Below are 12421 nucleotides of genomic sequence, written 5' to 3'. Positions count from 1 at the left end.
ATGATCTGATGACTCACTCATAAAGCCACTTGACGCCATCTTCTGGCGTAACCATATAAAGAGCAGACAGAGTCACTGAAAAATCCTCACCACTAATAATACACAGACTGACAGCCTTAACCCTGCTTCAGCTATTTCAAAATGTTTTATAGTATATACGTATTTTTAAAGCATTCATTGATCTTGCTCAATACTAATCTTTACATATACTAATACATTTTTATGTTAGAAAATTATACATTAGGATTAATGCATTAACTTGAACTAACAATTAACAATAATTTAAGATTTATATATGCTATATGTGTTCATTTCTATCATATTAATGCATTAACATAATATTAACATGTAGAACCTTCTTGTAAAGTATTCTTTTTTTTTTTTATAGACTAATGCATAACATTCTGTATGCACATGGGACAAAAGTTCTGTTGCATATAATGCCCTTTAACCAGCTTCCCAAATCACAAAATGGATTTTGAAAAAAACTTCACTGCGGTCTCCCTTCTGGTCGAATGGAGCCCTTCAATTTATCTCCATACAAACCAGCAGCAAATCAAATTAAATCACAGGCAGGCATCTCCATGAGCTACAGTAACTGCTTTACCCATCCTCCAAGACATGCCCTGGTTATATCTCCTACTTCATGTGCCATTGTGTGACACGGTTTATGCAAGCACTAACAAAATCCTTTATCGTGCGTGGCAGTACTGCCAGACTAATACATCATTATACAGACTAGCTGTATTGTGAGTAGTTTTTCCAAACTTTTATATAAACCAGTCCACAAAAATCTCACAAAAGACTCATTCATACTATTATTAATGACTTTACTGTTCATGTGAGTCAGCTATTTTGCTCAGCTTTCCCTGTCATCATTCAGACAAAGCATACAAAACAACCGGGCAGCAATGCTGACTACAGTGTACAATGTCAAATATATTTCAGTGATAAAACTAACAGTGAAAATGCTTTCATCAGCAGCATTATTTGGTATCAGCATATCTTCTGTAATTTCCTTATATATTTTACTTTCAGTGACTAAACTGGCTTATCACTGTTTTAAAAAAGACAAAGAATCCTTAACTCAAGCTCAAGCCTTAACAAATCAAATTTTCAGTCAATTTCAATGTTCCTCTAACAGTCTGAGGGCCGCTGTGCCATTCTCCCTAACTGCTGTCTGATTTAACACTAATTAACGATTGTGCCCTTGAGGCACGTGTTAGATAGAAGCAACTAAAGCACAATGTATTCTGCATTGGTCTGGGGTGCAAAAAATATAATCTGGATTTTGGCCAATTACTGCTAGAAGCTGACAGAATCAATTCATGCATCTCCAAAGAATCTTTCACTTAGAAAAAGAAGCAACTGATTTGAACCAATATCCAGACAGACCACAGAAAATATCCAATTGTACACTAAGTCAAACATCAAGTTTCTTCTAGTCTATCACTAGCTACTGTACATGATTCAACATGTTTCTCAGATCTAATGAAGTAAACTGAGCAGGATCTGGGAGGGTGCAATCAGTCGAGAAAGGCTGGCACTGTACAATATGCTGGCTAATCTTAATGGGTTTTCAGAGCATGATGATAGCTGCAGAAACACTGATAACAGGACATAACTGACTCCTTTCCTTAACAAGATGACTGTCATGACCTCAAATTTATATGAAATAACCTGACCAGAGGTTCTCTGAAACTCAGGTTAACTGTTCTGACATTTCCTGCACTACTCTAAATGAGATAGAATTTAATAAAAGACAACCTGAATGGAAATTGAGTACCTATGAAATAAAATGTATTAACAATACAAAAAAAAGCATATCACTTGTAAAGAACTAACAGTGTTGTAGAAATGGAATGAATATCAATCCCTCAGTCAATCAATGTTCACAAGTATTGAACATTTTGTATTTGCAATGTTCGGCAACAAAACATATGACACGACTGAAATCCCAATATTAAAAAAATTACAGATGTCTAGTGCCTAATTTATGAGCTCCTGGATGGAACATGGTGTGGAATATTAATTTAGAGGTAACACAACCATGGAAGCTCTAGGGTTGTTGAGTTCATTAACCCTCTGCATCATGTTGCCTCAGGATAAAAAAGCCATTTTCTACACTGTGCAAGCACCCATGAGATGGATTTTTCAAGCATTAAAAATATTATTCAAATTTTATTATTCAGTAAACTCCATGTTCAAACATTTATTGCTTAAATGTTTTTAAGCAATAAATGTAGAAGTAACGTTATGACCTGTGCATTGACATCACACAAGCACTATAGAAAATACAGCAGTTGTTATACGTTTCTATTTTTATTATAATTAATTATGAAAATAGATAACATTTATAGAATTTGCTTAAGTTATGATTCATGTAGCAGTCGATACAAAATCTATTACACTAATATTTAGTAAATAGTTTTTGATTTTAGTGACGTGTTGTATGTAATGCAAGAAAAATGGGTGAAACTTTTTAAACATTTCAATCACTATCAACAGGTTGTTGAGCAGAACATTGTTGGAAAACAATACACACGAGTGTAATGATTGTTAATCTCTATTTTCCTGGCACAAACCATAACCATTACCAATATAAAGCTCGTTTGTCAAACTTGTGTCGTGTTTGTGAATGTTTCGCGAGCTCACTTAAGCGCGTGCCTCGTGCATCGCTGTCCTCGGTGCTGAAATCAAGAGCGCAGATCACAGGACTGCTGTGTGTATACATACACACACTCCGGTCACGACTACATCTAACAGAACCACTAAATGGCAAGACCGCCTCACAAATGAGCTGTTTTTCCTACTTTTGCCGTGTGATGTTTTGGTGCAATGAAGTGTCAAACAAGCGGATCTTTGTCGTCCTATTTAAGACGATAGAAATGAGAGTGCATGCAGCTAGAGAACTAGTGAATATGTTCAAACTATGAAAAGGACATTACTAAGAATAATATATGAAATAGCAAAACGTTAACTATTTATTTGCCTCAAAACCAGAACAAGGTGGTCTGCTCCACGAGCCTCGTACATGTATGTTCAAGAACAGCGTTCTTGTGTCTATTTTGGAAGTTGACACATTCAGTTCAGGAAACTGCAAAAAGAAGTGCTTCAGCAGAGACCGAATTCAATCAAAACAGATCAGCTCGAGCTTATCTTAAAGAACATATTCTTTCATTTTCTGAAAAAGCAAAGGCAGGAGTGTAAATGTAAAACGTACAGAGCGTCACATTTCTCTATCTGAAGTAAAGGTTCACTTCCACAGACGGAAATGACAAGTGTTTAAAGTGGGCTAAGCACATGTAGTAACTTTAGAGACAAGACTGCAAACACACACACACTAGCTTCATTTGAACATGTCCAACCTTCTATTTCACTGTCCATGGAGAGTCGCACTGCAAAGCAAACGGTCCCCTTGTCTTTAGGAAAAGCAGATGTCATTCAACGGCATCCTGACCACAATGTCCCAAATGGCCGTGTCTCACACACGCAGTTTGTCCCTGTATTTACTAATAATGGGCAAAATAAATATCCCTTTTTATACTAGGGGAATATCCTAAAAGGTCTAATCAACAATAGAAGAAAGTGTAGAAGCGACGTGCAAGAGCAGAGAGAAATGTAAAGCCCGCTCACTTACTCTCGTACTCTCCCCCCCCCCCCCGCCCCTCTTTACTCCAGCGCTACTGCAAGTGTTGCCAAGTCCATTAATTATAAGCCACTTTGTTTAATAAAGTCCTTGCAAATATCAGCATTGTGGATTGAGGGGTTTCGGGCTTTTTTTCTTCTTCTAGAAAACACGCTTTTCTTTGGAAATATATGATATATGAAAATACACTAGGCCTATTTTGAAGCTAGGCAAACAAGTCTTGCAAATAATGTTTAATAAAAAGTATATGTTTATGTTTTAATTAAGCATTATGCCTCCCTCCATGATGATATATGAACAACCAACAGCAGGAGCAAAATAAAAAGAAATCGCTTACTGTATTTATTTTCAAAGCAATCGCTAACTTTTCTTGGAAGATTTGGCAACATTGACTACTGCTCCCCCGTGCGCGCGCGTGCATGAATCTCCGCGAGAGGAGACGCTGCGCACGTGCCGCAGGTAAACAGACGCCCTAGTTTTTCCACGAGCCACGAAGACAAAGCAAAAAAAAAAAAAAAAACTGAAGCAAACGAAGAAATTATTAATGGGAAAGACAGCATGTGACACTGTCTTTCACATTTATAATGACTACTGCACTTTTCCTCAGTTTCTCAGACCGGCTTAGAGAATTTTCCCATAAACATATTTAACGCTTTTTGGAGGTGACGGAAAATTTTACCTGGGAATCGGTAAATGTACGAGGCAAGACAAATAATTGTATATCTATTTGAACGACTGTTTATTTCCCCTATATTTGCAAATCACAGGCATTGTGATAAACCGCTGTAAAAATACGCTAGAAATGCTGGTTTATCGTGGTAATGTGTGAAGAGCGGCATCGACTGTCCACAGAATAACTAGACAGTAATTTGGACGTACAGTTTAATCGGTGGACAATGTGAATTGGCATTAAGACAATATACTGGTCACGGTTACAGTGCACGATGACTCCAGCCTGTGGCTTTGTACCTGCAATGCTGCAGAGAGAAGCAAAGCCCCGCCCCCTTTCTGCATTATGACAAATCAAGGCAGGCAGCTGTGTGCCATTAGAGCATCAGAGCACAGCTGAAAGCAAACGATAAATGTAGTGTCAAACAGGAGACGCTGAGGTTTGTCTCGAAATCGTTTTATTTGACTAGAGCTCAATATAGAAACCAGGCTGTGGTTTAATGGCAAGGAGTGAGAGTCAGTGCGGTAGCAAGTGAAGAAACCCCAAAATCCAGTAACTGGATTGAATATGATGATAGCTATGGCTCTGATAAACAACAGTGTCATGTTGGCCACGTCCTAAATGTAATGCTTATATAGCCTGTGCACACTATATTTTCCATATACTTAGGAATACTAATTAAAATGTGTATCAATAACATGCCTACTAAAGAAAACTTCAGACTTGTCCTATCTCAAACTTTGTGATTTCCTTCCACACACCCTCATTTCCAGGCAGCACTGTTTCATGACGTGCTTAAAGTCAAACCAACTGATGACTCACTCTAATTCAGTTAAGCTTATTCTTATCCACTAATCCAATAAACCAACCTTTTGCTACTTAAGTTTACAAAACACTGAGCAGTAAGAAAAAGTTCTTGAGAACTCTGTGAATGTTGAGAATGTAGTAGCCTATATTGTGGGCAATTTAGTCATTAAAGTAGTTTAAGTGTACATACAAATAAATGAAACTCACAAGTGCATGGTTGGCTGTGTGAGCTGTCTGTGAGACGTGAATGGACTGGTGTTGAGCTGTTTGAACGGAGACATGTTTCTGAGAGGGGCATCGGTCCTCTGTTGCTCTTTCTCTGCCTTAAGGGCTGTCTGCATTGCAGCTGTCCCTTTCCACAGGCTCCTCCACCATGCCCTACTTTACCCTGTCAATGCACACTGCAGCAACAACACTCACCCCCCGCCCCCACCTCCACAGACAAACAGCACCACACACAGGCACTGGCACTCTCTTCTTTACTCAGACTCATAGGAGACAGAGCACTTAGCCTGTCCTTGTAACACACACACCTCCCAGATTACATATCCACAGAATTTGGCCATTTAATAAATGTGTGCAGTGATATACAGTAAGTGCATCTGTTGGTGTGACTGTGAGCGCATGTGCCTGGTCCCTCTTACTGTAATGCGTGATCAATCTGTACTGGTTTGGTTTAGTCTTCTGCTCCCCAAACATCATGCTTGTCAAACACATGCTGTATCTGAATGCTGGCTGCCACTCCTCGTTGCCCAAATCATTCTTCGGGATTGTTTGTCTTGGCTAACACCTGATCGGAGCAAGCAGATTAGAGCTTCGGACGTCAAATTGGCAGGCGTGTCACTTTGCCCATATGCTCCAATATTTTCATAAGCTCTTTGACGCCACAGCCCCAGTTTGAGGCAGCCTGGGTAGCACTGAAGCGTGTGTGGGATTGTATTTGGTTTGCCAGACTTTAAAGAGGGCAAATCCCCCACAGCGATGGTATGATTAGACTTAAACCCTTGTGTTTAAGTTATCACTAACAGACTGGGACAGCTAAAGGACGGTGTAAAGTTCACAAGCAAGTAGCAGAATCAGTACAGCATAAGTGTTTAATAGTGGATCTGAGTCACATGTCTTTCTTATTGTCCCATCTTCTCACAGACAAACTTTACATACTTCTTAATGGTTTACATGGTAAAACTTTAGGTTGAATTTGTTACCATTTGCTAATGCATCAGGTATCATTAACTAATAATGAACAATATTTTTAATGCATTTATTAATCTAGGTTAATGGTAATTTCTTCATATTAAATTAAAACACTTCAAGTTAACATAGGAATGAACATTAAATCAGTGTCATATAGTATTTATTTATATTATAGTATATATATATATATGAAGAGTTCAGATGCAAAAGCCTCTAAATGCCATCTGAAATTTTCTTATAGAATGATAATTTTTATCAAGCTTGTATATTTAAGTTCAGTAATTTCACTTAAATGACAATTAATAGTTAATCTTCATTGCCATTTAAGTGAAATTATTTAATTTAAATATACAAGCTTGATAAAAATGATCATTTTATAAGAAAATTTCAGATGGCATTTAGAGGCTTTTGCATCTGAACTCTTCATATATATATATATATATATATATATATATATATATATATATATATATATATATATAGTATTTTGAATTTTTTGAGTATTATTTTATATTTATAGTTTTCATTTTAGTAATTTTGTGTACTTTTTCATTTTAATAAGTAGTTTTTTAGTGTTTCTATTTGGCTATATTTTTTAATTTCAGTTTTAGTAATTTTAGTACTTCAACTCATTTCAATTAGTTGTCAAGTTTTAAAAACAAATTTAATATAGATTTTTTTTGTTATTTTACTTCAGCCATTTGTTAATTTCAATAGGTTTAGTTAAGGCGGGACTTGATTGTCCATCGGGAATTGATTAGAATGTTGTCTATTGCTGTGATGTTATGTGAGTGACAGGTTGTCCCGCCCTCACGCCTCGTAAACACATGAAGAGATGTCATTGCAAATGGGAGGGGAAGTTATTTTGATTAAAGATTACGATTGATTAAAAAAAATTATGATATGCATAGATAAAAAAATAAAAAATAAACACTGCAATATTCCATAAAAAATATGCCAATTTCCAATTTGATTTCATGGTAACTTTATGCCAAGCCAGATGTGAAGGAGCAATCAACCTTCACTTTGTCTTAAGTCATGGAAAGCTCATCAAAGTCATCAGAGTACTATTTCCAGACTGCTTTTCCCCTTGACCCTAAAGTATTAACCACTTATATAAATTACTGCCTCTCTCCTTTGTGCTTGCCATACCTCAGATTAAAGCACAAAGGGCAAAACAAGCATCAAAAGCTCTTCCTTCTTATAGCCCTTAAAAACAGATTCTACCTAATTACAGGGTGGTCTACCCTCCCTTTAGCTTTGAAGAACACACTTGTTGACCTCAAATACATATTCAGCACATGTGGTGACTGCTTAGACTTCAACAGAATTCTGCTTTCTTTGCTAAACTTGCCCTCTATCCCCACCTAGAGGTCAATTGCAAAGCAAACCTCACACATGGACATTTTAAACGGCATCTTACCCTTCCTCAATCCACATTTTTTATTAACACACACTCTTTCTCTGCCTTCATGACATACTCTTTATCTCGATCAGATGTGCCTTTAATTTTTTAATAAAATGTGGGATAATTAGAAAAGCCTTGGGCCAAGACACCATTATATAATCACCTACTTCAAGTAGCTCAATAATCAGGGGTCACAGAATGGGTTCCAAATTTAGTAAAGTAACAAATTTTTTTTCCTCCCACAATGCAGTAAAAGACAGAGGAAGACCTACCGTCAAGTGACAGCCAGTCATGCTGGGATGAAGGTAGGGAGGGCAGTGCACGAGCTTTATACTCAAACACAACCGAGTTAGAGATGATTTGATTACTGACAGCCACCTGCAGAGTCACCAGGCCTGTGTCATGGGCTGCAGACACACACAACCCCATAATTAGAGAGATCAGAGGAAATCATGAGGAGTTCATGCAGTTCTGCTCCTTATCAGGGGTGGCATCTGAGGGCTTACAGAGATTCATTGCAATCCAGGAAAACATTTACTATTTTATGTTATTTGAAGTAATAAACATTTTTCTTTATAGAAACACAATATTTCATATTTACTTCTTAATATTAATTCATATTTACTTCTTAAATACGGTATATTAATAAGTCAGTAACTTCTGTTTGTATGAAAGTGAAATTACCAGGACAGTAGCAACGTAAAACTCCAGGCTGGATGAGGGAGGCAGGGACAGAGATCTGATCAAAAAGGCAGGAGTAGCTGCTGTTGTCTTCCTGCCATGATCCTGTGATTAAGACCTTCACACCACCCTGAAATATGGAGGAAAAAAAATCCTCACATGACCTACGTTTATCATATCATAATTTTTTTAATAAATAAAGGTTTAAAGATTTGAAGAAAGGAAGTATTTGAAAGGAGAATAAAATACACATGCTACAATGCCATCTTGTGGAAGAAAATAAGACTACAACATCAATACGTTTTAAATTGTTTTCAAGGGTATTCTGCCATCTCGTGGTGCAAAATGCAACAGCAAGAGCTCAAATACCGTGTTCATAAAATCATTTAAAATAACTAAAAAAAGTAATAATAATAATTTAAAGGTAATTTCACAAATGTGACCCTGGACCACAAAACCAGTCTCATGGGTAATTTTTTTAAAATTGAGATTTATACATCATCTGAAAGCTGCATACATAATCTTTCCATTGATGTATGGTTTGTTAGGATAGGACAATATTTGGCCGAAATATTGAGAAAATCGCCTTTAAAGTTGTCCATTTCTATTGGCGATAGTCATGCATCCATTCACAAAAATAAATGTTTTATATATTTAAGGTGGGAAATTTACAAAATATCTTCATGGAACATGATCTTTACTTAATATCCTAATGATTTTTGGCATAAAAGAAAAATCTATAATTTTGACCCATACAATGTTTTGCTGGCTATTGCCACAAATATACCCGTGCAACATAAGACTGGTTTTTGTTATCCAGGGTCACAAATGGGTTACTAAAGACACAATTTTAAATAATCTAAAAATGTGTCTAAAAATGTATAAATAATAATTATAATGATTTTTGTTGTTATTATAAGCATCTAATAATAATATTAAGAAATAATGCTGAGTATGTAACTGAAGTGCAGGAAAAACTGAATTTAAAGCATTTAATTAAAAAAGACATACCTCTGGGTAGGACCACTCTGGAGAGTAGTCTGTGACCATGAAAAGTCGCCCGGTGGCCTGCAACATTCCCAGAGTGCCCTGGGCCACCGCAGCTGACACTACTTCAGCGACATGCATGTAGGCCAGTGATCCTGTCTCTCCTGAGGCTCCGCCAGCGCCAGCACCTCCACCTAAAGACTGGGGGCTGCAGCATGACTGGAGGCAGAGCTCTGAGGGGCTGTATCCTGACACTCTGTTGCTTGTATTCTCTTGACCTTGCTGTTGGTTCGCACCTGAGGTGGCTGTTCCATCTGACCCAGGTGGGGCCACCAACTGGTGGGTGTATAACGTTCCCGCAGCCCCTACAGCCGTGGCTCCGCTGTCTACAGAGATGAAGTCGTTGATGAGGTCAGAAAACTGGTTTCCAAAAGAGATGTCAAAATGATCCAAGCTGATTTCCATGCCTGTGCCTCCTCCGCCATTGGCTCCGGGTCCACTAAGCCCGTGGTTAGTGTTGTAGAGCCCCTGAACCAAATTAGCTCCCTGAATCAGTGGCTGGAGTTGCTGTTGCGAGCCGTTGTTGGGCCCGCTCGTGGTGTTTCCATTCCTCAAAGCCACGGCTTCGGCTCCATTCTCAGAGCTCTGCTGCATGAAGTGATCTGCTCCTCCGCTCTCTCCGTTTCCTCCTCTGCAGGATTGCAGATGATCCCCAGACTTTAGTAAACCATCTGTCCCATTCTCAGTGGCCCCAGCCTGACCGGACCCAACACTGCGACTCTGATCCATACCAACCACATCCTCGTGCTCTGGACCAAGGCCTGGAAAACCTCCCTGGTACTGGAGGAGCTGCAGTGAGCCAGCCTGTCCCTGGGCCTCGGTGGGTGAGCCTCCATTGCAGTTGGGTCTGTGCTGGCCCTGGTGGGTGTGATGGTGGTGGAGGTGGCCATTACTGCCGGGCGATTCTGTTTTTACAACCTGCAGACCCATGTAGCCTCCATCAGGGGAATTATGCTCCAGCAAGTGGCCCTTCTGGCTGGAGCTCTGCCGGCCTTGTTGGTTCTGGGCTGGCTGTGGTGGTTCTTGAAGGAAGAAGCTTGGAGATTGGTTCTGGTGAGCTAAGTTGTTCATTGCCTGGCTATAACCTACGGCAGTGGCACCGGCGGAGTAGTCCTGCTTTGCATCGATGGCGCTGAAATCCATCTGCTCCAGGGTGGTGCTCGGACTCAGGCCCCCTCCAGATGGTAGCAGAGAGGAAGCAGGGGTCAAGGTGAGTGAGTTCTCGGCGCCAGAGCCGCTGGAAACGCTACAGCTTACGACTGCCCCCACCTGGTAGTTCCCTTCTTTGGCCAGCTGTTGTTCAAAGGAAGTGTCCTCAGTCTTGATGTTCTTCACCAGGGCAGAACTGAAGACGTAGTTTGAATCAGATATAGTTGGCGAGCGTTGCAAACCGTTGGTGTTAGCTGTCGAGGAGGACGAGGCACTGCATGTGCCATTTTCCTGCTTTAATCCACTTCCCCCATATGTCTGGCCCTGCTTAGGATTATTCAGGAAGCAGTCAGGGTCGAAGTTCATAGTGGTTTCTGGGATTTTAATGCTGCCAGAGTCTAGGCTGCTGGAGAGGACAAGTTCATCAGAGATGCCAGAGGCAGACAGCATGGATAGCCCGTCTGCTCCAGGACCGCCTGCATCTGCGCTCCCACTTCCTGGAAAGGCAAATTTGTGGCTGTCAGAGGGAACTGCCAAGACCAGACCGTGAGAGGTGGCATCAGGGCCCATAATATGTGTATTGGGGCCTCCAGTGGGGGACATGCTGTAGACGGGATCCCCAGTCACCTCAGACATGAAAACACTCTGGGATAGGCTGCTCATGACAGAGGCAACGTGGCCCATGCCTGTGACCGCTGGGCTGTCAGCCATGTCGGGGTCCGAGTTCAGCCCGCTGCTGATGGACACAGGGGAATTCTGGGTTGTGTCTGGCACTTCCACCTGATTGGTGGAGGACACCTCAGTGCTGTTCTGGTGCAGCAGCACGGGTTTGTGGACCTTGCCGTTGCGTTTCTCACGCACGCTCCCTCCTCCTGTTCCTCCGCTGTTCTTGCTGCTGTGGCTGTGCTCTGTCTTACCCTCTGACACATCATTATTCTGGAGCTCAGAGTGGGTGCTGCTATAGCCTCCTGAGCGAGGGTCCACTTTGGGAGAGATTATCCGGTGTTTGGCGCTGTTACATTTATGATGCACACTGCTTCCTGCACCTGTAGAGACATAACAAAATAGCGAGTCATTCTCCAAACTCTTTAACATTTAATAATTATAATAATAAAAAAACAATATATTATTATTATTTATTAACATTATCCATACTATTTCATTCAGAAGAATTAATATCTCTGACTCCTTAATGACATTATCCCTTTTAAAATTAACATTATTCCCATAATCAACAGAATCCCTAGAATGATCAAAATTGACATTATTATAATAATAATTATTATATACAAAAGATACTTATAGATTATAGAATTATAACAATGATACAATTATTATTATCCATAGTAATTCATTCAGAATTATTAATATTTTTGACAACTTAATGACATTAGCCTTAACATTATTAGTAGTATTATTGACAATTTTTTACATTATTATTATTATTAACAATAACAGTATTTAAATGAACATAATCATACATTTCCCCCTTTTCCCGTTATTTAGTCCATTGAAACTACATGAGAATACAAAAAACACATCATAATAACTACACTACTATTTTAGATATGACACCACTATAAGAGGCTCTATTTACTTTATATACTGAAAATAATAAGAATTCAAAGAATGATCCACATAACGTCTTTAAAATTGAAAATGCTTTGATGCTGATATTTTGAATGAACACTGAGATTAATTCAAGTCTTTATAGAGACCATCAATCATCAGTATTAATCGTTTCATGAGAAGCCAACACACAGCTTTACCGTTTTGTTAATAAATGGCTGATATGTCTCATTAGTCATTATACTGC

The 12421-nt window shown here is 39.2% G+C and overlaps 1 protein-coding gene across 1 annotated transcript in view; it reads right to left on the bottom strand.

Annotated features, from left to right (window-relative positions):
- Positions 1-12421, bottom strand: part of camta1a (calmodulin binding transcription activator 1a) — a 410486-nt gene that overhangs the window by 25468 nt on the left and 372597 nt on the right. The window contains 3 exon segments of the mRNA XM_082146099.1: positions 8001-8135; positions 8413-8539; positions 9421-11651. Of these exon segments, the coding sequence (XP_082002225.1) occupies positions 8001-8135; positions 8413-8539; positions 9421-11651 (2493 nt within the window).

This window comes from Leuciscus leuciscus, assembly GCF_965113295.1.
Source record: "Leuciscus leuciscus genome assembly, chromosome: 18".
Lineage (NCBI taxonomy): Eukaryota > Metazoa > Chordata > Actinopteri > Cypriniformes > Leuciscidae > Leuciscus > Leuciscus leuciscus.
This window is presented reverse-complemented; position numbering and strand designations above follow the sequence as displayed.